Source organism: Chaetodon auriga, chromosome 13 (assembly GCF_051107435.1).
Source record: "Chaetodon auriga isolate fChaAug3 chromosome 13, fChaAug3.hap1, whole genome shotgun sequence".
NCBI lineage: Eukaryota > Metazoa > Chordata > Actinopteri > Chaetodontiformes > Chaetodontidae > Chaetodon > Chaetodon auriga.
Genome location: NC_135086.1, coordinates 9711664 through 9737203, shown reverse-complemented (window position 1 = coordinate 9737203; position 25540 = coordinate 9711664). Strand labels below are relative to the sequence as shown.

The window sequence follows — 25540 nt, the reverse complement described above, 5'->3', positions numbered from 1 at the left end:
TTTCGCTCTTCTCCAACTATCAGCTAACTTGCAGATTAATTGTCTAATAGTTGCATTGCTAATATGCAAGGCTGCATGTTTTTATACACACGTACATCTTCAGAGAGAGCAGTGAAAACAACAAGCACAGCAGTAGCTCTACAGTGTATCTGTGTTAAACTGTATCAGAGTGCATGTCCGAGAAATACTCGTGCAACAACCCTTCAATACTTAACGTTTGGCATTTATTAACTAATTCATTAAGTTTGTATATTTTTTCCTATATGATTGTCAAGGTAGACAGTCAGTGCAGACTGTAACTGATGCACATTAATCGGAGGTCTTTTCCTCATGGTCACTGACTTGATTCGTCATGATGAGCCTGCGACCACTAGATGGCGCAGTTGAGTTGTAGCCTGCAGCTTGTTAATTGCCCCCGCCGAGAGTCTACCTGAGACACGTTAATCTGTTTCTCATTCAGGGCGGAGAAAACTTCTCACTTTTTTTTCTTTCCCCATCAAGGAGGAGCCTACGGACACGCCGACATGCACCAAAGTGGAGGCTGAGACGCAACTTGGAGTGTGTGGAGTAAAAAGTCGCAGCCAGACAGTCCCTCGGCGATGCTTACCCGACGCCACGCGAGAGATTGATCACCGATCACCAGGACTGATCAGCCGCCCGCAGATCCAGCAGTGCAGCGGAGAACCCAGACCAGTGTGCCCCCCTCTCTGAGCTCCAGGTAAGACGTGAGAGCAGCTCCGCTCTCAGGAATGCAAGGACGGATTGCTGCAAGACTTCGGGGAAATTCCTGAGCAACACTTATTATGCCAAACAAACATGTGGTTTAATGTAATTTTACTTCAAAGAAAAATAAGTCAGCTATGAGTTGTTGTGCTATTTTGCTGTAGGAAATGCAGGATTTAGGACAGAAATACTGCTGATGCATGTCAAAAGTAAAATAAAGGTGCATCATAAAGTTTACAGTTTTGTGTCAAGCTACGGAAACTCTGCTTTTCTACATTTAGATGACATCTCATTTCCTGACTGGCCGATTCTGAACGGCCAAAGTTTACATCTGAGGCTTTAAAGGCAGATGCACTATGTTTGTTGTCAAGTGAATACAACTGGAGGAATATTATTTCTCATGCTGTTATTTGCATGAATGATACCTACATGAAACAACAAACTTTTGAGTACAGTCTGCCTGTAGAAAGCATACCCCCAAATACCTCCTGAAGAATGGGAAAGGTACATGTTGGTGCAGAAGTTGTAGCCCAAGGTGGAAGACAAATGAGATGTCTTTCACATCACTAGCTTCACAGTTTAGGCCTGAGCTGCTTTTTGACAAGGCTGTGATTTTTCAATCCCAAACATGCAGATGCGAACACAGGCTTTATTCTCTTGTGCCGATTTGATCAGCATGAATAGAACAGAAAGTGAAAGGGTTTGGGCAAATAATTTCTTAATGGTGCAAAATAAGACATATTGCTACCTTAATAAATGATGCGTCGGGGAGTTTGCACATGACGCTGCATTTTTTTTTTCTGTGCATTTGAGCGAGTGTGCGGCGGTGACCTTGCACACCTTTCTCCTCTGTCTGCATAATTGTTTTTTTGGTGCCGCCTGACTGTCCCGGGCCCCGGGGCCCCCGGGGGAAGTCCTGCCCGCAGACAGGCAGCTCGGCCCGGCTGGGGACATGCCGGGTCCTGCCGAGCCTCTGAAGTCTTCTGGCTGGCTTTGAACTATAGCTGCTGGAGGTGGAAATCAATCCGTCTCTAACCCCACTCCCCCACCTCTCCCCCTCTCTCTCTCTCCTTCTTTCTATCTCTCTATCTGTGTCTCTCTCTCCCCCTGCAGCCCCCAGCACAGCGCGTCTCCGCTGCCATTGAATCTTTCATGTTCACAGGTAGAAAGGCGAAGGAGACACAGAGAAGAAACAGGGGAGGGAGCGTAACTCATCTTCAAAAGAAATTCATATGGTTTCAGAGGATTAAAGGGATGAAGGCAAAAAAAACTAACAAAGCCTGCGTCTGTAGTCATGATCATCCTATACTAGAGTGAAGTGAATAGATAATTTGTTTACTTACTGGTGGCTCTGTCGCTTAATGATGCTCAATACTAGAATTCACACAATGACCCTATTTATTTTGGAGTGATGTCATAGAGAGGAAAGGGAGTCTTGTGAAAGTTATTGTTGAGATTTATGTCACAGCTGATTCCAATCCACACAGCATATCCATTTCCCCCCGTTGGGAAATTTATAGAGCTCAGGAGGCCTGTTGAGGCTGAATGTTTCATAATGCTTCACACATCTAAGACAAAATCCTCCTAAACACGTCAGAAAGAGTTTACATATGGAAGTGAAGTTATTTCAGCTCATTAGGTTACTACATTTAATTTATGGCACGACTGTTTGTTGCAGGCTTTTATCCAAACTGCTTTAACAGAACAAGGACCATGTGCAGGACCGACAGCGATCCTTTTTGTTTAATGTATGGGTTTGCAATAACTGTCCATGAGAATGTGAGAGCGGTAGATATATGGGGATAATCTGGCAATGCAGAATAAGATAAATCAAAAGAATACAAGTTTTATTGTCAACTTCAATGCTGACATTTGTTTTTCGGGTTTTTATTATATCTGGAAAAAGGACAAAAAGGCTCTCAAATACTTGTTCCTCAGTACCCAAGTAAGCATAAAAGCCATACTAGTAAAACAAAATGAGTAGCTCACAGAATAAGTGCATAATTATTTTCAATAGAAAAACATAAAAAGTTCTCGTATTAAAGTCCAAAGTAATAATGTAGTCATATTTAAGAATAATGAGGTCTATGTTGAGATTACTAACAGCAGGGGAAACGAAGTGTGAATGTATGTTAATGTGGAGGGCTTGACCGCATTTCAGAAATAATCTGCATCAGTTTGACGAGCATCTGCACGATCGGCACTGACAGCGTACAAACCAGAGCACGCTGTTCTTAAAAGAGGAAACAAAAGGCTTCTTGCGACAATAACATCGCGTCCTAAATCATTCGCCTGCGTCACTCATTTTGCAGCAGAACTCACAGTCACCAGGACACACAAGGTCATTTCGAATAAAGCAGTGGGTCTTCATGACTCCCTGAGGGGCTTCCAGGAGGTCCCCGGCAAAACAGGCAGTAGCTGCATTTCATTATATTTTAATTTACATGCAATAATCCCAACAAAGCAACATGAATGGAAAAAAAAAAAAACTTTTCTAATCATAGGTTGCACTCTCACTGCTGTTATTTCCCCATGCATAGTGCAGACAGTTCAACAAACCAATACTAAATGAACAGTTGAAACATCGCCACGTCGGCCCCAGGGAGCAACTTTAATCAAATTGGGGTTTGTGGTCTAATTTGTGTCTACTTAAGAGTCCTCCACATGGGGAACCTTCTTCAGTTAGTCATCAATTTCCAGTATACGGAGTCTGAAACTTAATATCTTACAGTGTGGAAAAACAGAAATACTCACTGAGTTGTTGAAAATCCTATTTTATAAAACACACAAAAATACTTGTGCCTTAAGATGAAGCTAAAACTGGTTGTTGCGTGCTGGCGGCTGCTTTAAGGAACAACTTTTACACTCCGTGCCAGGTTTAATTGCATGATATGGTGTTTCTGGCTCGGTTGATGAGACAGTTGGCAGGTGGGAAGCAGGTGAGGGATCATGTTGTTGGTCGGGGCACCTGTGCAGATGGGTGTCAGATCAGGGGTGACTGTGTGATCCTTATTATGCCTGCCTGGTGTTTCTCATAGTTGCTGATGAGAATACGCGTTACTCGAGGTAGGCATGAACGCTTCTGTGGCCTTGCACCTTTCAACCCGCTGAGTAAGTACTTAAACTGTTAAACTCTTTGCTTTTTCTGTGGGCTGACGAGGATTTGCGCTCCTCCGACCCCTCAGCCACATCCATCCATCATGACTTAGCTGCTGCTCAGACTAGAATTATCCACCTGCAAGAAACACACCAAGAGCCCGCAGATCTGTTGTAAGAAATCTCCACAAACACACACCTCCAGCTTATTATTGCAATGCTGACATCTGGAAACAAACAGAAATGAACAATGCACATGCGCCGCTGACAGTAAGTCTCCGAGTGAGGTCATTTATATTAGAGCTGCTGTGGTGTTCTTGTGTGGTGCACTCTTCAGTGCTTTGTTAACTGTACGCCGTTGTCTACAAAGAAGGGAATCATCTCACACCATGAGACGTACCCTCCTCCAAAAAAACACATATATCCTAATATATGGAACTTTTTAGCTGAGAAGATGGGATTGTTCTGCAATCCCTTTATTGTAGGTTGGCTGGAGGGAAGCAGTAATACATACAGATGATGGCTGGTTGCAGATTAGGCTTCCCACCTACAGCCACTGCAAAATAAACAGAGACAGAGACAGGGAGAGAGAGATGTTCTGCCCCAGCAGAGCTAAAGAAGGGAACAAGGGATCAGGGAGAGGAGACGATGAAAGACAGATCACCGGCAGGCAGAGAATCAAAGAGCCTACTGACTGACTGGAGCTGGGATAGGTGTGTGCTATAAGTGTGTGTGCGTATGTGTGTGTGTGTGTGTGCATGTGTGAGTTCTTTTCATGTGCCCTAAGAGTTTGTTTTTCCTGCGCACCGAGTGGGAAGCTGACAGTAAGTCTGTAATTAAAGCAATCAAAAGATGAAGAAAGATGAAGAAACATCACACAGAAGCGCACATATGTGAACGAACAGAAGCACACGCTCCGGCCGTACGTGTAACTCAATGCTAATGTTACGAAGGGTGTGTTTCTCTGCCGCTCCGAAAGCCTGCACATTATTTAAGGAATTAAGTCTTTGCATGAAGTCTCTCTGCTGTAGAGCCATCGACTCTTTGTGCGTCCCAGTTAGTGCAGCTTCCTTGTCTGATTTGTTGGTGGCAAAGCGTGTTTTGACACCCCCGTGACAATACAGTTCACACTGATAAATAACGATGCTGCAGTTGGATGAGATTGGAGTTAATGGATCTTTGGTCAGCAGATGAGAGCCAGCTGCTGTCTGAGGTCTGCGTCTGTCTCCAAAGTTGGAAATCACTTTGATCATGGGTTTATTTTCACATCAAACTTAGACGGTAATCATGTTGCAAATTAGACTTATCTACAGTGTTTCTGGCTCATTTAGTTCACGATAGCTGAGCTTTGATGGCTACTTTGGTCAGTGAGTTTGACTTCCTTTAGCACTGATAAAGACGTTTCGTGTGCTGCAGGGATGACGTGTTTTTGTAGGTCAAACCGGGAGTTAGCATCGCCCTGCCTCCTTCCACATAAAAAAAAAGGATAAATCTACAAGTTGGCAAGTTTGAGTTACATTGCAAGAGCGCAAATATAAACACAACAAGGCTGTAAAGGCGGACTAGGGAGTAGATGATTGTCCGTCTTCAACGTGATGATGTTTAATGTCTCTGACAACCTCTGTCGTCTCATTTAGTAATATGTTAGCAACCGCCTTTCTGAAGACACGTCAAAGCTTAAGTGGGGTTTTTACTGATGTATTTTGTGCTATAAGATAAGGTAAGATAAGATCACACTCTTGTTACAACAGCAAGAATAAAAAGGAGAGGTAGAAAAAAGAACAAGTAGAACAAAAAGGCAATAAAGAGATCCAAAGTCAAATCAATTACAGAGGACATGTACATTGTACACAAAAGAGTATAAAGATATTAGCTTGTGAAGAATGGCTCAGTTGCATAGCTGAAAATCTTCAGAGAAGAGTAAAATCACGAGTTTCCCCAGTTGTACGTCCATAGGTGCACACGTTCGACTGAGGCTAGTGATGACAGAAACACACAGAAACTCACACATAGAGCAAAATGTGAAAATCTCTTAAGCTTGTGTTAACTTTGAGATGAGGGAGCCGTAAGTGCTACAGTGCTAACTCATCTGTGGGCTTTAGGACTCATTCATAGAAAAGTGATGTGATTTTATTGCAAGTGTACTGCTGTTCTTTTGAGATCTCTTTTCCAAGCAGCGAGTTCTGTTAGAGAAGTTCTGAGACACACTCGTGGTCTGATTCAGCTGAATGTGAAAGCGGTTGGTCTAATTTGACTGACAGGCCCACCACCACCCCTCTATTTACTCTCCAACTACCTCCAAATCATAGAAAGGAGACAAAATGCCAGCAGCACATTCCTCCTTCATAATTCACTTCTGAAGGGAAAAAAAGACAGGCAGGAGCACTTATAATTACTTAAAAATGGATTGACAGTGGAATGGCCAATTTCTTGAACACACACTTTGAATCTTTATTAAAAGTCAGAGCAGAACTTTCAGAAATACTTAAACTGAGGCGTGTTTTGATGCTTTTTAGGTAAATTATTAGAGGCTGAGCAATGATTATGACTACAGTGCAATAATGACATGGCATTACACTGAATGAAATGGTCTGATTTCTTTTCCTGATGATTATAGTCTATTGTAGGACAAGTTTCTCTGATTATAATATCCACACAATTAAGAATTCACAATTACAGTGTTCACGTTTACTCTGGGCTTTGCTTTGTTTTTGTGTAAGTCCTTTATCACAGACCTACTTGAGTGGAAAACCTGATATGAAACATAACAAAGTAGATAGAATCAGAGCCACAATCATCCCGGGTAAAGATAAACAAATATATGATAGAATTAGTTTTGTTGGAGAGAGTTTATCACCAGAGCTGGTGGAGGTTTAGATGACAGACTGCAGGGACTCGATGGAGGGGAAATCCACAGTGTTCGTCGTTTTCTGCTTCAGGTTTTATCTACAAACCCAACAGGCTGAAGTTTCATTCATTATTTCATTGAGAATTCAGATCATTGATGATTTACATTTCTTTTATTTTCATTGTGGCACTTTTTGCTGGTTCTCTTTATGACCCACTTGCTAGCTAGCTAGATTAGCAACAGTTCAAGCTAGTTTTTGGTCGGTTTAGGCCTAATGAAGTGGGAAGTTGCTCAAAATAAACAGTGTTTATGTTCACAGAAATTCAGTAATAGTTGGAGAATGTTCTTTAGACAGACATCTGCATCATGTGAAGTGAAGCTAATGATGACCACCTCTCTGTCAGGGGGCTCGGAGATGCAGGATTTGGGGTGTTGTGTGTCAGAACATGTGTTTGAGATCTTGCTTGGATTTGGCAGGTTGAGAACTTGGTCTGTAAAAGGATGAAATAATTGGCTATTCAGCACAGCGTTGATTAACTTTGAAAGTTGGTTATGGCCTGGAAGCAGTATGTGTGCGAGTGTGTTTATGGCCGGGTTAAGTGGAGGTCGTGGTTTGCTGATGCATGGGGCCCATATGATGTTTCACTTAGAGTTAGACATTAGACTGATGCGCGTCTTTGATAGCCAATCTGCAAAATCAATTATGAGCTACCAGCAGCTTCAGCCAAGCAGTATGCAGTCCAGTCCAAACACGGACAATTTTATTTGTATAACAAGCACTTTCTTTACATTTAAAATATATCAAATAAAAAGACAGTAGAGCACTTTGCTTGAAATAAAAAATAAATAAAAGAAGAAAAAGATGGATTTTAATGGAAAACAGATTTTCCTTTTAGAAATACCAAAACCAGGTCGACAGAGACCCCTGGAACCGCATGCTGCTGATTTAATTGTCATCAGAAATTAAGCGCAATGGAAGAAAGCATCCTCTAACCACTTTCTTCATCTTCTTCATTGGTTTGCCTCTTGGCCGAGTTCCCTCGCCACTGATTGGCCTATTACTTAATGGGGCACGAAGTCATAACCGGTGTAATGAATATCCTGTACAGGGTTAAACACAGATGGTAAAAGTAGTTTTCCAACAATCTGCCGGTAATGGTACCAAGTGGTACCGATTAAGCTAGAAAGACACTTGTTTAGAATATTTCCCAATGACATTAATGAATGGAATTAAATCAGCGAATCACGTACATGAAGTATATATGAAGCAGGCCAAGAGATTTAACCCCTAAATAAGAGGATAAATGTGGCATCTGTTTTAAAAATACATACCAATACATTCAAATCAAAGGTTGAAGAAACTGCATTTAATTCTGTTAGATGATATTTATGTATGGGTTTTTTTTTGGCTCAATGACTGGTTCAATAGTAAGTTGTTGACTTATTGTCAGTAGTGGCACTTGTGGCTTGGTTGTGCAATCCATTGTACTCGTTGCTGTATTTGGGGACGTTATGAATCTCCCAAATGTTACGCTGCAGCGGAGGCCAAAGGCAGAGTTACAACCCTGATTCAAAAAAGGTTGGGCAGTGTGTAAAACATAAATAAAACAGAATCTCATAACTTGCTAATCCTTTTTGACATGTACTCAATTGAAAACAAACACTTTAAGATTTAATGTCTGACCTTGTCAACTTCATTGATTTTTGTAAATATCTGCTTATTCTGAATTAGACGTAGCAACGTGTTTCAAACAAATTGGGACAGGAGTAACTAAAGACTGGGAAAGATGTGGAATGCTCCAAAAACACCTGTTTGGAACATTCCACAGGTAAACAGGCTCATTAGTAACAGGTGATAGTATCATTATTGGGTATGAAAGGGGCATCCTGGAAAGACTCAGTCGTTCACGAGCGAGGATGGAGCGAGGTTCACCACTTTGTGAACACATGATTCTATAAAGGATGTTACTACATGGGCTCGGAAACACTTCGTAAAACCTTTGCCAGTAAACACAGTTTGTCTGCAAATGATTGCACTCTGTTTTCATTTATGTCTTCAACAGCTCCTCAACTTTTTGGGAATTGGGATTGTAGTAATGATAAAGACTGCAGGGGACTGGGCATTCCACTCTGGGCAGAACAGGGGGAGAAGCTAACCTACCACAGACTAATCAGGCAGTAAAAATCTATTAAAGACCAAAGCATATTTGTCAGGATGATTGCCGTGCCGGTGACGTTGCTATTATTTTTAAGCAATGGCCAATAACTTTCCCATTTCCCATTAAAAACAACTAATCACCTAAAATGTTTTGAGTCCACCAAGACCCCATCACTTGATTAGTGGAGTCGGGCCAATCCTCGTTTTACTTTTGTTTAACGGTCTTTTTATAGAAATCGAGACACAGTGTGCTCCAAAGCATTACCACAAAGTATACAAACTCAAGGATGAATACTGAGAGACTGACTGGCAGTTATAGGAGGACGTCCGCTCAGACTGCCAAAAGAATGAGTGTAGAGAATGAACAGGAGTCCTTGTGTATTTAACATATGTGTGTTTGCATGAGCTGATCTTTGGGAATTTCCATATGGAAACCCCTCCTTTCACCTACAGGGTCCTCACGTCCCCGTAATGACTTTCAGCTTAGTCTATCACATTTGCCTGTCATATTTAGCTGCAGTCCATATCAATACAGACTTAATACCGCTTTGAAGTTTTGTGCAGGATTTTTAACGATATTAAAGCATTATACTTGTCACTGTAGGCCAGGGAACGTCGATGAAAGATGTCTTCTTTTGGGGCCCATTGAATTGCTTTATATGAATTTTTGAGGTTATTTGGTTTGTTATTGTGCATTTTTTTAATGAAGCAGAGTGAATTGTCTCCCCATAGTTATGCGGAATTTCATATTGGATTTCCTGTGCTGACAAAAAGAGCAATCAAACGCAAGCAAATGAGAAACAGAGATGAAGACAGACCTAATGAAGGGAGGGAGAGAGGGAGGTTGCAACAAAATGTTATTCCGTCTCCGTCAAACATTGCAAAATAAGAAGGCTTTAAAAAACTTTTATTTGTCCAGAAAAAAACTCAGTGGTTTTCCTCAGCTTTAAATTCACACGTTCGCACTGGGAGCTGCCCAGTACGGTCGCCGCGTTGTACTGGTGCCACAGAGAAGTGCACAGACTCTACCTGGTAATGACACAGCTAAAGACAGAAGGGTTATTTATCAGAGATTATGTGGTCGTTAGAAGATTTATACCCTCGGGGGGCAAAAGACTTGAGCTGACTTTCATCTCAGACCTGCCCCGACAGAGAGAGCGAGGGTTAGACAGAGAGAGGGTAGAAAGAGGTAGAGCGGAGTGTCAGGAGACACAGGAGTCTTCAAACGCAGCGGCGTTGGTGTGAGTGTGTCTGTCTGTACATCACTTTAACCCCATAATGAGTAGCCTTGAGGGGGTCCACAGCCATTTGGCAGCTCTTCATTTCCTGATTTAAAAAAAAGTGCTATACCCTTTCATCTCCTTGGCTGCAACACACAAGTCCCCACACACACACACACACACACACACGCACAGGCACGCGCACACACACCGGTTGTGGTCTTACCACAATGACTTGTGCAATTAAGCCTATTTTGTGTCAGAAGCCAACTCATATGTGTGCGCATTTGTAGGGTATCTATCTACTGTATGTCTTAATGTGCGTGTGTATCTGTGTATATGCGTGTGTGTGTGTGTGTGAGAGAGCTGTAATTAAGCAAGATCAAACCCTCAGGGTTGGGGAATTAGCCATCACTGAAGATCAGAAGGTTTTTCACTGAAGTCTGCGACATGGAAGAGCGAAATCAGAGGTTCGGAGCCAGACAGACAGATTTTGACCTGCGATAGCAGATAGAATGGCGGCTTCCTCCTCTCCCTCTCTCTCTCTCTCTCGCTCTCTCACACACACACACACAAACACACACACACACACACACACACACACACACACACACACACACACACACACACACACACACACACACACACACTTTGATGCTTCCGACAGCTTCAGGTGGATTTAAAGTTCAGCTGTTAATGTGTTGAACTGAACTGTTCCGACCTCAGGGCACATCAATCAAAACAATAACACGCTTTTATGCCAAGACGACGCTGTTGGTACATTTGTTTTCTTGTCTGCCACTCCTGTGGTGGAAGCATGGTCAAGTTTAGGCAGCTAGAGCTACTTGGTAAAGGTTAAGGAGGGATTTCCTTCATTGTTAATGGAAACCAGCGCTGTCTGCTGTCTGCTGTTGCAAAAAGGTCAAACACCAAATATCTGCCACTTCGACCTGCACAGACATACTTTTGGTTGTGCTGCAAGAACATGACACGTCAAAGCATAAAATTAAAAAAAACAAAACAAAAACAAAAACAGATCACTACTATGGATCTGTGGAACAAGAGAGAGATCCTGATCAGGTCACACACTTCTCTGTGCAATATCCCTAATTATCACTGCAGGTTCTATACACAGGATTCACACCAGGATTGGAAATTTTTAGATTCCTCTGACAGAATCATTATTTTATCCTCATATAAATTGTTGAAACTTAAACAAAAAGTAACTGAACAAAGCAAAATCAGCCGACGGTCGAGCCACAGTCTGTCTGCTGTTTGCTGTTGCGCTTGTCTTCAGATGACAGGTGTCCCTGTGCAGGATGCAGCGTCTCATGCATCCATTCACTTTAGTGTGTTATACCCAATTTAATTTCATAACTTGTTGCATAAATCCAGCGAACACTTTCTTGGGAACGTTATGGTCTTTTAATAAAACATGGCAGCAAATTACGGCCTTAAACGTTTCCTGTCTCTGTCCTCCTGTGGGGGGTCTGGCTGTGGTATGAGCAGGGTTTAGGGTGTCACTGGGCCCCCTTTAAAACCAGGAAATCAGACATGATTGTTTTCCAATGCATGTGTGGAAGCCCTAGATCCAAGAAAAGTATCTATATACACATTTATACATCCACCTGCATCTTTCCTTCATATCTAGTAATTAACACTCAAGGAGGCTCCATGAGAAATGAAGCCAATAACAGTAATTAAAGGTGTGTCTGTGTATAGCTACAGTTTGTGTGTGTGTGAGGGCACGCTTTAACTCCACCGCTGACAGTGTTTGGGCTTGTCGTCTTTACTAATCCAGTGTACATAAATATGATTTAAAATCTTATTTAGCTGTGAAAATAAGTGTTACCTCAGCAGACGGGAAAAAGTGGATTTGTAACACTGGCCCGTATGGGTTTGTTTGATAGTATCCTTTATTCTTAATTCTTTATTGGATCCCATTAGCTTCCGCAAAGTAGCCGCTAGTCTTCCTGCGGTCCTCATTAACACAACAATAACGACAAATTAAAACCGTGCTGTAGCAATAAGACCAGGAAAATGCAGCGTAAGAGAAACACAATGATCAGAAAACATATAAAATGACTCGTCTCACAGAGCAGGGACACATCGTAGACAAAAACTAAATTATCCAAAACACATGGCACCGAAAATAATGAAAAAACAAACAAAAAACAAAGTATCCAGCTCTCGTTTCCACGTCTCATTTTCATTATTAGAAAACTGGCTGCAACAGTGACTTTCAGTTTTCTGTTTGATCTTAATGGCCAGAAAATCCATTGAACCGCTTGCTCAGCTGATCAAAGGATGGCGCGTTTGATTCTTTAGGCCGTACTGACGCTGATAACGCAGGAGTTTGTTAATTCGAAATATTAAACGCAACCTTGTAATTACTTGTAGATTAGAAACAAATTATAATTGGAGAGAGTAATTTAACACCCAGCTGCTCCGCCGCATTTGTGGAAGCATTCAGCCAACGTGCTCTTATCTGCACTCCCACTCTGTCAGAGACCACACACACATGCACGCACGCACGCACGCACACGCATGCAGTTTTTTAGGGAAAACGTGCTTGAAAAAAAACAAAACAAAAACCCAACATCTTGAGATAATGTGACTTGTAGTGAGAATTACATAATTTATAGCGTGGCCCTTTAAATGAAGCTGTTTAATCAAGCGTGCAGGCTGGTTGTTTTCTGCCGCTTTCGTTTTTTATAGACATTAAAAGGAAAACAGAGCAGGACGCTGAGCGAAGCGGCTTCAAGTGAAGAGAGGTTCCCTGCACATCTCCCAGTGATGATTTAAAGAGGCAAAGAGCAGAGCACACCCATCGAGTTGCTATTTCTCACTAATAAACGCTGCAAACCAATCATCTCGCTCCACTTTTTTCCCCTTCTGAGGGCGGTGATTTACACCAGAGGACTCTGTTTCCTGATTATATAAATTTTCGTAAGTTGTTTGTGATTCTGGGCTCATCTACTCAAACACAGTCTAAGGGGTGAATCTTTGCTGAGGACCCGGGCCAACACATATCCTTTCAATTACAACGATGACATTATTTAGACACACACAAATGCTCCATGCTCAGTACACACCAGAGCAGGACAAACACACATTAAATATAATCCCAGGCTTGATCTTGCACACACATGTACAAGGAAATAAACAAGCAATGACACATTACCACACAGGCGCTCGGACTCACACGAACACAGAGGTGTACGTTAATTTGGGCCCTGCAGAGATAAATACACACAGGCCGCATGAAGCGTTGCCATCAGCGGCGTTAGCAGTCCGGCCAACCACCCGCCATCACTTGACAGCTAACAAACTGAGCAGAGCACAGTTTCCCTTCCCACTTGGTGCTTTTACACCTTTGCAACCTGCTGGTTTTCTCGCCAAAGTCGTTCTGACAGTTTTCAGCAGCGGGATGGAAAATATTTCAGCTCGGTTGTTAAAACAAACGCTCAATCTCCTAATGACTGTTTACCCAGCGTCCACTTCACCATCACAGCCACCGTGTGTGTGTGGAACAGCATCTCAGCATTTGGGTGGAGCTGTGGAGCTCTTATTACTCTGAGGAAGTCAGAAATGCCATCTTAACTTTTACACCCTCGCGCAGTACAAAGCGCAAACAGTAGTTGTACAAGTGCTAGCGACAGCGCTCGCAGGTGTGAAAGCAGACTTGAGAGCTGTTTTTACTGGCATTTCAATTAAGTTTGGCAAAAACTTTAGCCCGAGAGACATAACAACGAGATAGGCAGATAATTAAATGTTATTAAGTGATATCACCGTCCTTTATTGAGGCAGAGGTAAGCCAATGGTGATGTGTTCTCGCAGTTATGAGCCAGAGGAATGCCGAGAGCTGTTCAGTTGCTATTACATGTTTATGGGCGATGACGTGATGGCAACGGGACAGTGAACTCATCTGGGCCACACACACGCACACACAGCGTGCCCGCTGACAGCTCTACTGTTGGCAGGAATGGTTGGATCCATGACTTTGCTGTTTTGTGAGTGAAGTCTGGTGCAGAAGCGTGACTGCATCACAGCCAATGACATGTTTCTCTTTGTCTTTCTCTCTGGTCTCCAGGAAGAAGACGCAAAAATGTCAGAGAGGAGAGGTCAGAAGAAGTCCATCTTTCTGTCCTTAATATTGGTAAGTTTTTTATTCTTTCTGTTTATTTCCTCCTCAGTTTCCTTGCCTCCTCCTTCCTTCTCCTTGCCCTTTGTAAAATATCGTCAAGCAGTAGCTTAACTCATAAAAAACCATCATCATATTTCTGGTATCCTAAGAAACTCTTATTGGTCCGTCACGATGGATCACAGCCACGGTCGACTCCACTCTTGGCACTGCATCATCCAGACTTTAGCTGTTATGTGCCAGCTGCTTGCACAACTCTGCAGCACTTGTAGCAATTAGTCAACCTCCCAGTTTTTCAGAGAGCAGATATCTTTATAATCTGACCGGGAATCTCAAGATTCTCTGCTTGTTTTGATGTTGAAACCCACTGGCTGAGTTCCCAAACAAGCTCCCCCACCTTACCCTCTGTCCCGACTCTGTTTGCCTCTGATCAGTCACCGTGTGTACACGCAGGCTGACACAAGAGCGCTTCATCAAGAAGAAAGAGATATCTGGACTAAGCCAGTGGTGTCAAATGAATTGACACTAATTCTGAAACCACCTACATAAACGACATTTGGGGAAAGTGAAAAAGAGAAGTTCACTGCTGGGGTATATAATATTACATACAGAGACGACACTGAGAGAGAGGCATTGATGAGCACCAGTCAGTGATGGAAAGCAAGTCAATTTACTCAAGTACTGTGTTTACATACAAACTTAATGTACTTGCTTTGTACTTGTACTTTACTTACATTTCATGACATTTTATACTTCTACTCCATCACATTTTAGAGGGAAATATTCTACTTTTTACTGCATTACATTCAATGACTTGCAACTACAGCTGTCAGACAAAGGATTAGAAAAACAGTATTTACTTCTGAACTGCAGTGGAGTGAAGTATGATAAAATTTAAATACTCAAATAAAGTAAAAGTACCTCAAAATTGTGCTTAAGTACAGCACTTGATTTCAACCATTGAGTATGGCGCATTGTAAAATATGAAGCGACCAAACAGTATGTAACATTTCAGCTTCACTGATTAATTAAAAGTCAGTTTTTGGAAAATGAGTTGTCGACGTTCTGATGGCTGACTCATTTTGAGGTTTTGACTGTGGATGTCACTTTGAGCTCTGGGTAATTGTTATGGACACTCTTCTTGATCAAACAATTAATGGACTGATCAAGAAAATAATATAATAATCTAATGAAAAACTACACAACAGTCACAGGGCCCATTTCTCTGCTCCTGAGTACTTTTACTTTTGATACTTTAAGTATGTTTGTACACTATGTTCTTAAGACTTAACTAAATATCCTCCCAAAGCATTATGGGATAGCTGGTTGTGTATTACTGACCCGTGGAGAATGTTGGTGTGACAAGAAGTTTGTTTTTGCAGCTGTTGAACGCTGATAAACGCTGCCAATCGATGCGTGACACACTGACAAAGATGAGCGGCTTTGCTTCCAGTGGGTCATCACCGGCCACAATTTAAATATAGATGAAAAGGAACAGTGAAAGGGGCATTCCACCATGAATCACATGAAGCTCCATTTACTTATCGCAAGTTTAGTCCACACAAGAAAACAGAGTCCTGCATCACAACCTGGAGGGGTGGGGTTTGAAATAAGTGTGCGTTTAGGAGGTGAGAGGGCTCTAATTAAAGATACTACTGAGCTGCATTATGGGAAATGTAGGATTCAGGAGCTTGGTGGTAAAAGTCGGGATAATTTTGTCCTCTACTGCTTTGATTTTGACCCCACTTTTGTTGCTGTGTAAGCAATTTCTTTTAAGAGAAACAAAGAGGAAACACCGGTCCAGAATGTCTCTTATTAATTTCTTGTCTTCATTCGATCATTTTTTTAATGAATCTTGATTATCAGAGAGTGTATTAGAGAGAGGATTAAATCATTGTTCATTAAACTGTATTTGCACTCCAGTAAGTGTATGTCAGCTTTTTGAGGTAAAGGTCAGTTCACTCTGAATCTGGTTTAAATTACAAACAAATTACTCGGACTGGGATGATTGGGCTCCATACAAGCACTTGACACACACACACAGGCAGTATACATCTGTATATTTACTCAAACAGCGTCTTGTGTCTGCTGCCATCACATGGTTGTGAGGACGGGGAGAAAGAGGAGATGTTATTAAAACAATAGAGAGGAGATGGAGAGAGTTAGTCATGCACTCATTTTCTTTGCCTCCATCATTTTCTGGACTGCAGATGATTTTTAAAAGTCAGTTAGTTTGTTTGGAAAAGAACAAAGTGTGCTGGTAAAGCTATAAATACCAGCTGCTACTTATTACAGTGAGCCACAATGCCACACACACACACACACACACACAAACACAGAGATACAATACATAGACACATAAGCAAATCCGGCTATTGTACAAACTCTCCCATACACACTCACACACACGCAAACACACTCACGCGTACACACATCTAACAATGATCTCCGCTAATCTGAGTATCACAGACAAAGAAGTCGGGATGTGATGTTTGTTTTCTTTGCTGTTTGGTTTTTGCCAATTAAACTGATGTTGATTCTCAGCCAGTTGGTTTTACTGAATAAATCAGCCGTCATCCACTGCAGTCATTTATCTCCGCTGCTGCTGCAGATGTTGAGTGCGACTCATAATGGACTTTTAAATGTCTTAAACAGAAACAAGCAAATGCACAAGACGGTGTGTGTGCTCGTGGTTTTAGAGGGAAAAATGTATTAAAGTGGGACAAATCAGCAAGCTAAGTCCACCTGTGACATGTTGGATATGATGCAGTTCCTTTGAGAGTTAACTTATCTGTGGTAACCTTACCTTAATATCATGTGCAAATCAGTATGTAACTGTAATGTTGTGTAATGTAAATTCAAGTTTTTGGGTCCCTCGTGTTGTAAATAAATTCTTTTGGCAGATGTATGTCTAATTACAAAAAAAAAATAATTGGAGGTACTAGTAATTTTGTGTACATCGTGTATGCAAGAAGGTTAATTCAGAGTATTAATGATGTCAAATCCTAGTGCAAAATACTTAAATACTGAAAAAATTGAATCTTCTGGATTTGGCCTCTGCAAGGAAAGTTTAAGTGAAGTCATTAAGACAAATTAAATGTTGTTTGAGTTTACACACAATTTTTCAATCTTATGGACAGAATACCAAGTTACATATTAAAATAAATGCAAGAATAAATCAGTATCTACCATAATTTATTCACTGAGGATACAAAATCATCAAAACAATGAATGCATGATAAATGCATTTTTCATCATTTCTTTTTGCTTTATTTATAATTTTTACTCCTGTGGATCTTATCCCTCCTTCCTGAGATGCCCCCGAGCAGCAGCATTTAACCCCTAATTCCATGATTTGATGGAGCATGTTTGTCATTTATATGTCATGACTCACTTCCTATGTCTGTCCCTCTTCCCCTGTCTGTCCTTCTCTGTCTCTCCGTCCCTCCAGGTGTGTTGTATGTTTGCTAGTGCGGAGTATTCCAGCTGTGGAGAGTACGAATTCTTTAACCAGACCAGTAACACTTGCCAGGCCTGCCCTCAGTGCCAGCCGGGACAAGAGCCGCATATGGTGAGACACACAAACTATTAATTGAAGCCGTAATCTTGTTTGTCGAGATAATTATTGCTGTGTAGCTTTTTCCTGTGCTAGTAGTTGGATAAAGCTGCCAATTCAACGTCAACATGTAAGCATCCAAATCGATAAATAGCATGAAGGCTGAGCTTCTGAACCTTTGTGACTTCCTGATTCAGACCACACACACACACACACACACACACACACACACACACACACACACACACACACACGTAGCTGCACAGTGAAGAGTGCCTAAATTCAAATGAACAATTTCTTCTGCTTTATTGCTCTTGTTGAGATCGGTGTGAAGGCATGCATTACAGTGAATGACTTGCAGTAGTCACATAGTGATTTCGCCTCCCTCAGTCAGCCTGCCGACAGCCAAAGCAAACAGAGCCAAGGTAAACGCTTCGCTTGGCACCCCGGGGGGGGGCACACCCTCTTATGAGAGACAGCCGCACTCAAAGGTGAAAAGAATGAATTATAGCCGCTGCAATTTATTTGGGTGCTGCAAACATTTTATGCTTTGAGTCGTCTTTTCATTTCAGTAGTTTTACTTTTATATGGTCGTGTTAAGTATGATGCTGCAGAGTACAGATTTTGGGTAGATTAGAGCTGGATCAGCCTGTGCAAACATGGAGAAATTCTTACTACAAAGGATCCAATATATCAAACCAGTTTACAAGGGTTATGATTGCTGAAAGTTAAATCTGGAAAGCTGAATAAGATCAACAGCTCAAACATGAGTGAACTAAGGATGTTAAATTATGTTATGATTAGAGTTTTTCCTACCAGAATGAATAATCGCATGAATTTCAGATTTTATGAAACCTCAGTAAACAAGAATGCAGTCATGCTAGTACCTCTGTAAGACTGTACTGACTGCTAACATCAGCGTGCTAACATGCTCACAATGACAGGTATGACGTTTATTATGGTCACCATGTTGGTCCAGCATGCTAACCTTTGCTAAACAGCACTAAGCACAATGCACAGCTGAGACTAATGGGAAAACAAAACAAAGTATTGGTCGAATTGAAAATTTGACTCGATGACTATACTAAATGAAAAGATCAATTTCATGGCAATCCATGCTATAGTTAGCATACTAAAACTAAACACAAAATGCTAACCTCATCAGTAGGATTCATCCTCTGGGGAGCATGAATATCTGTACTTTAATGTACTTTAATTTAATTGCAATCCACCCAGTAGCTGTTGAAGTCCAGCTGACCAGCGTTGCCATTCTTAGAACCAAGCTTTGAGCAGAGCAATAAACTAAACTCTTTCATCTCATATTAAACTGGGAATAATCACAACACTCTAAGCCTTGCTTCTTCCTTCCTTCCATCCTCTCTGTCCTTGTCTCTTTTAGCCTCATAAGCTCGCATAAAAACCTCATGATCGCGCCAACCTTCCTTTCCTGCTTCCCTCCTTCCTGCCTTGTGTTCGCTAAGCTACCATGTGCTTCTAGTAAGTCTCCAACAATGTGCTGTGTTTGAACTTGTAAAATCAAGCGATCCACTGTCCAAGACAGAGACAGCAGCGAGACGTTCAGTCTGATAAGCACGGGGCTCTGTCATAAAGAGTCATTTGGCCATCCGTGAGCGATAGAAACATGAGAGAAGAAAGACGTTTAATCAGTGAGATGAGAGCCCCCTTTGCACTTTCTCCCGCCTGTCTGATCCTCGGTGCCACAGTCTGTAATTCATGTGTTATTTTGTTCCCCTGAGCTTTCCCTGCATGTATGTGTGTGTGTGTGTGTTTCTTGACACCCTTTTAATCATGGGATAACCATAGGGTTCCTCCTCCCAACAGACACTTCAGAAAGTAAGTGCTCAGACACACACTTACACACATAGACACTGCGTGACACATCACACAACGATAAAGACAACCAAGGACGCTTTTAAAGTGCATCTTGTATCCAGATTGTGTGTGATGTAGCTTTAGCTGTGGATGTAACACTGAAGTCGGACTTATATTTCTGATTTTCTAACTTTTACTGAGGGATGAAAACGATGGCGAGGTGGGGGAAATATTGAAGAGTCGGGAGTTGAAGTTTCAAAGCAGCTTGAATTGGGAATATGCTCCACGGGGGTCCGCATTCACCCTCTTTGCCTTGACAGCTTTCAAAATAAAGGCCAAAAAATGCCAGAAAACTCCTCATTTGCTGTCAATTCTATCTTATTCTCCACCTCCCTTACCTCTTAGATTTATGACATGCAAGATTCAAAGGTGACAAATTTGCTTTGAAAAGAAAGACGCTTTCAATCGGAACAGCTTTGCGTGAACAAACAGAAGCAGAGCCACGATGATCCTGTGTACAAAAGATCCAAAGCGGGCTTTAACCCAAAGCGACAAGATGTTGCCGATAGCTGAGCCCAGTTTTATATCAAACAATCACACCGAGACTTTCGGACGTCAAACAGAAGGGAAGAAATATCAGATTTCTCTGCTGTAGCCCAAAGCTAAGAGGCACTGGCTTCTTTTAATAGACAGATGAAAGGGAGAGGGAAATGAAAGATGAAAGAGAGGGGGCAAAAAAGACAGAGAGAGTATGTTTGTGTGTGTGCATGTGTGGCCTGTTGTTCAGCCTCCCCACTGTGGGGAATTAACATGCGGAGAAAGGAGGAGATCGATGGTAGAAGACAGAATGATGAGTTGGTCATCCTTAAATACTAACAGGCACGGAAAGCTGCACACACACACACCCACCAACATGTATATGTCTATCCTTGTGAGGACACTCTGTGGCATTAGCATTCCTGAGCCCCTTACCCTAATCTTAACCATCACAACTGAACTCCTACCCCTAATCTAAACCTAATTCAAACCTAACCCTTAAAACCAATCTCAACCCTCAAACAGGCATTTGGAGGTCGGTCCAAAAGTGAGGATTGGTGAAAATGTGCTGTCTTTCCGAGAATGTCCTCACTCTGAAACTGGTTCTGACAAACATAGCTGTACAAGTACACACACAAACACACACACACAAACCATCGTGTTTCCATCACTTTTGAGGACATTGCATTTCCTGGAGACTTACCATAACCTCTACTTGATTGACCCTAACCATGACATAAACCTAAACCTAAAACTTATCCTAACCTTAACCCCTAAAATTTAATGATTTACATTGCCGGGACTTGCATGTTGTCCCCATAAGGACTCTACATGCGTGTTGTCCCCATAAGGACTACATGCAAGGAGAGTCCCTGCAATGTGACTATGTAAACACATTTATGTCCCCACAATGTAAGTAATACATGACAACACAGACACAGACACACAGACACATACACACACACAGGGACCTCTGTGACCAATCAGATTACTCTTTTGTCATCTCTAAACAGTAATGCCAGATTTGCTAAGGACATGGATAGAAACAGATGTGTGTTCACGAGTGTGTGTGTGGTGCGCTGTTTATGAAAGTGTGTGTCCACAGCACAGTTGAAAATCATCTAATTGGCCTAAAGGGTGTCGAGTTCATTTAGAATTCTATGATGTCAACTGTACTGCAGGAGAGAAATATTAACCAAAATGTGTCTGTATGTTTATGTGTGTGTCCTGCAGAACTGCGGCTACGGTGTGAAGGATGAGGACTTCGCCTGCGTGCCATGCCCGCAGGGGAAATATTCCAAAGGGAAGTATGAGATCTGCAGACGGCATAAAGACTGTGACGCCCTCTACAAAGCCACCGTTCGCATAGCGGGAACTCCAGAAAGCGACGCGGAGTGTGGACCCTGCTTGCCGGGGTAAACGTCACAAAACCCATTTTCTAAACAGCTTAAAAACAAAAAGGCAGTGGACACTGAACATCCTTGTAATACTACTAGCACACAAAGAAGTGCCACTGAAGCAGCTTACAGGTGCAGTGCTTTGCACAAAAGGTGCAAAGAGCCCTAAAGCTTGTTGCTGTTTAAATCTGTTACCAAAATACCACTGAAGATAGTGTTCGTATGGATGATAATGCTGAGGTGAAGGCAGCTAAATGCCCATTTATAAGTCCTCTGTCACGCTAATAGTTAAAGGCACACTTAAATTATCTCTAGTTACATGAAACTAAACCGATTGTTGATTTCCACAAAAGCGTTTGTGTGAGCGTTACCCAAAATAACCACAGAAGGTGTCCTGGTTACACGCCTCACAGGAAGCATTGAGGCAGATGCGTTCTGACATGCACACCAACAACAACAACAGCGTTTTGGAAAAGTTATGGCACCTTGACTTGAAAGTAAACCTTCAGGAATACTCGTGGTTCAGTGGGAGAGGACGCTTGTAAAAGACAACAAATGGAAACAAAATCATCCGTCAGCACGACTCTGCTGCGTTAGATTAGGAATAGACTGAAGAAAAGACGGCACGTCGTCTTCAGCTTTTGATGTACAGAGGATTATATGCTGAATATACATGTCCATCAGTCAGTGCAACACTTCCTTTAGCGTAGCCTGAGTTGACATGGACGGACCACCCCGTTGTCTTCATTTCAGTACACTGACTTGCTTTGTGTGCAAACAGGCACTAAATCCTAAACTTCTCCATTTACACATGACAGCTGTGGATGCCCCCTCCCCCGTCAATTGAAAATATTAAGTCAATAAGGGCCGTTTAAACGTTACCAGACCTTCCTCTCCTCCTCTTCCTCACTCGTCCTCCCCATCATCCATCACTCCCCCTCCTCTTGCCTCTCTGGAGGAACTGACTGATTGGTTGTGATGTCAACACCAAACTTTTGGGTCTCGCCGCGTTCAGCATGTTAAATATTTGGATCTCCTGCTGTGCGATGGATATTTTACTCATCGATGTTTGCGCGATTACTTTTCTGAATCGTATTTCATCTGATATCTATGATTGAATGTAGGCAGCTTATAATTAAATAAGTCTTGAAGGAATTGGCATAAATATGAGAGATTCATGATTTGGGGCTATTGGATAACCCTCCCACTTCGACAGAGAGAGCTTAATGTTGAAATCTCCTCCTCTTGTCATCAATCTGGATGCTGCTCTTCCGCCTTCTACTTTTCTTGGCTCTCTCTTTCACAGGATGTTTTTGCTTTTGATTAGTGTGATTGTGGCAGGAACGAGTGCGCTCAGGAACCCTGAGTTTGGTCATGTCTGCGTCTGTATCTGCGCTGTAGATGCCGTATGTATGGGTCTCGGTCCACACATGTTTGACGCAGAGCAGAACAGGCCTGTTAAAGCCTGCATCTAAAGACCTGGAGGAACATGAGGATGAATCTGTCGTGACAGATGTGTTTATCCGCTGGTTTCCCTGTGACCAACTTCAGTAGCACTTGAAAATAATTAATGTTTATAAGCCATTATTAAGCAGTTAGTTCACATGGACTCAATTAATTTGTCATCATTATGATATGATGATATAACAGTTCTTTCTTAATAATAAGCAAAAGTGCATCACAGGTGGTGATAATAATTGTAATGTATTATCTTCCATATTGGATATGAAATATTTTTAAGAGCTCTGGAAGATCATTTGTTACTGATTAGTGAATATTTTATGCTTTTTATCTGAATGTGCAACAAAGTATGACCTCAGCTCTTATTGTTTTGTAATTGTTTTGCTTTAACGACTTGATAGAGGGTGAGATTTTTGTGTCTGTCCACCTTCTAAACAGTTTGCTACATTTTTCTAAGGATTTAATGCAACTTGCAAAACATCTGCAAATGTGAAACAGACTTTCTGTACGTGATCGTATGAAACAGTTTAGAATACTCTCAGTGGAGCATTTACATAACGTGTCGTACATCATCGTGAATGAGTCAGACGATGTTTGCTCGTCGTCATGAAGTGTTCGGATCTGTTCAACATTTGTAATTGTGTTTGTGCAGTGACTAATGTCGAATGGCAGAAATCCAAAATCAATCAAGTCCATCCATAAATGAATTAATACACGTATGAAAAGCACCAATTCATAACCTGCATGCTGCATATATTATGTGTTCATAATGGTCATGTTCTCAACACTAAATGATTTAATACCTCACCCAGTCATTCACCGCCTGGCCCTCTCCCTTCCTCTCATAAACACCTCATGACTCAGGGCGATAATATGAACCAAGCCATGTTTTGCGCCTTTAGGGCATCAATTATGCACATTTCTTCTCTAATTCAAACTTTTCACCTCAGCTGCTTCTTCATGTCTAAACGATGGGGACGCCACGTAGCATATGCTCACCTGCCATGCCTGCAGATTACTTGCCAATGTTGAATAAAGCAGTTTTTATCTAAATCCTTCCAATCCTATCCTTTACAGCTGATTTCTCCGAAACAAGTTACCAGTAGGCCTAACCAGGTCTGGTGTAATCTAATTATATAGTCTAACATGTATTTGCTGTCCTCCAGGTATTACATGCTGGAAAACAGACCCAGGAACCTCTATGGGATGGTCTGCCACTCCTGCCAGAACGCACCGCGGAACACCAAAGAATGTAAGACCTCCAATGAGTTTCATTTTCTCCCTCCCCTCACTTCCGCTTGTTTCCTCGGAGCCTCTCTTTTTATTCTCCTTTCAACTATGAATTCCCTTTCAACATTTATCTTCACAGCTTTCTCTGTCCAAACACTGACCTGGTTTCCGCTGGATTAAAAACGAGCAAACGTTAAAGTTTTCTGTGTAAATGAAAGGAAATAGAGGACAGGCTGGGCAGATGTTGAAAGCCTGGATTTAGTTTGAGGGAACACTCGGAGGTCGGAGGTTGTGTGGAGTTCTCCCAGACCCTCTGGTCACTGTCCTCCCCTGTCAGCGGGCCTCGCTGATAGACACAGAGGAGGCGAACCTCCCCTCCCCGCATCTCTGCTTTTCTGGCTCCAGGGGGGTATTTGGCAGCTCATCCATAACCTCACTACCTCACTGATTACCCTGCATACCTGACACTGTGTGTGGATGCATGTGTGTGTGAGTGTGTGTGCATGCACGGCGCCAACTGTTGCTGCGACCACATCTCTGGACAATAATATTTACCAGAGGTTGTCTCCATTTTTCCATTTCCCATCCACTATCAGCCTCCGCACTTCATAAACCTTTCTTCACACTTCCGACACAAAGCGGGAATGTTTGATTCCTGGTCTGATTTATTTTCTCACGTCGATCTATGAATCAATGAATTTTGTCTACAGTTTGTACAACCCAGAGTTTTTCCAAAGTGAGTCATTGTAGTAACATCCTTTGACAATCATGTGTTCAAAGTGGTGAACCTCACTCCGTCCTTGCTTGTGAACGACTGAGCCTTTCCAGGACGCCCCTTTCATACCCAATCATGATACTATCCCCTGTTACCAATGAGCCTGTTTACCTGTGGAATGTTCCAAACAGGTGTTTTTGGAGCATTCCACAACTTTCCCAGTCTTTAGTTGCTCCTGTCCCAACCCCTTTGAAATGTGTTGCTACGTCAAGTTCAGAAGAAGCAGATATTTACAAAAATCAATGAAGTTGATGAGATAAAACATTAAATATATATATTGTACTGTTTTCAGTTGAAGGATTAGCACATTATCACATCCCAACTTTTTTGGAATCAGGCCTTCGATCAAAACCCCAGCAGATGGCAGTCGAGCAAAAAATACATTTCTGATATTTTGCAGATTTTAGATTTGCATTAGACAGTAGTGATAATGCACACAGTTTGTGCTGTACCCATAAAGCTGCATAAAGTTGGAACTCAGCCTCTGTGATTTCAGAATACATTATTGACATCATGGTTCAAGGATTAAACTTAACTCTACAGTATTTTTCATTTCCTTGTG

The 25540-nt window shown here is 41.9% G+C and overlaps 1 protein-coding gene across 4 annotated transcripts in view; it reads left to right on the top strand.

Annotated features, from left to right (window-relative positions):
- Positions 1 to 516: 516 nt before the first annotated feature.
- Positions 517 to 25540, top strand: part of edar (ectodysplasin A receptor) — a 39659-nt gene continuing 14635 nt past the window's right edge. For 2 of the 4 annotated variants that reach the window (XM_076747728.1, XM_076747726.1), the window contains exons 1-4: positions 14106 to 14204; positions 17641 to 17760; positions 21349 to 21530; positions 24140 to 24225. In XM_076747728.1, coding sequence (XP_076603843.1) covers positions 14106 to 14204; positions 17641 to 17760; positions 21349 to 21530; positions 24140 to 24225 — 487 coding nt within the window. Of the gene's footprint in view, positions 719 to 14105; positions 14205 to 17640; positions 17761 to 21348; positions 21531 to 24139; positions 24226 to 25540 lie in introns of those variants that run through there. The other 2 variants (XM_076747729.1, XM_076747727.1) reach the window with 2 other exon arrangements.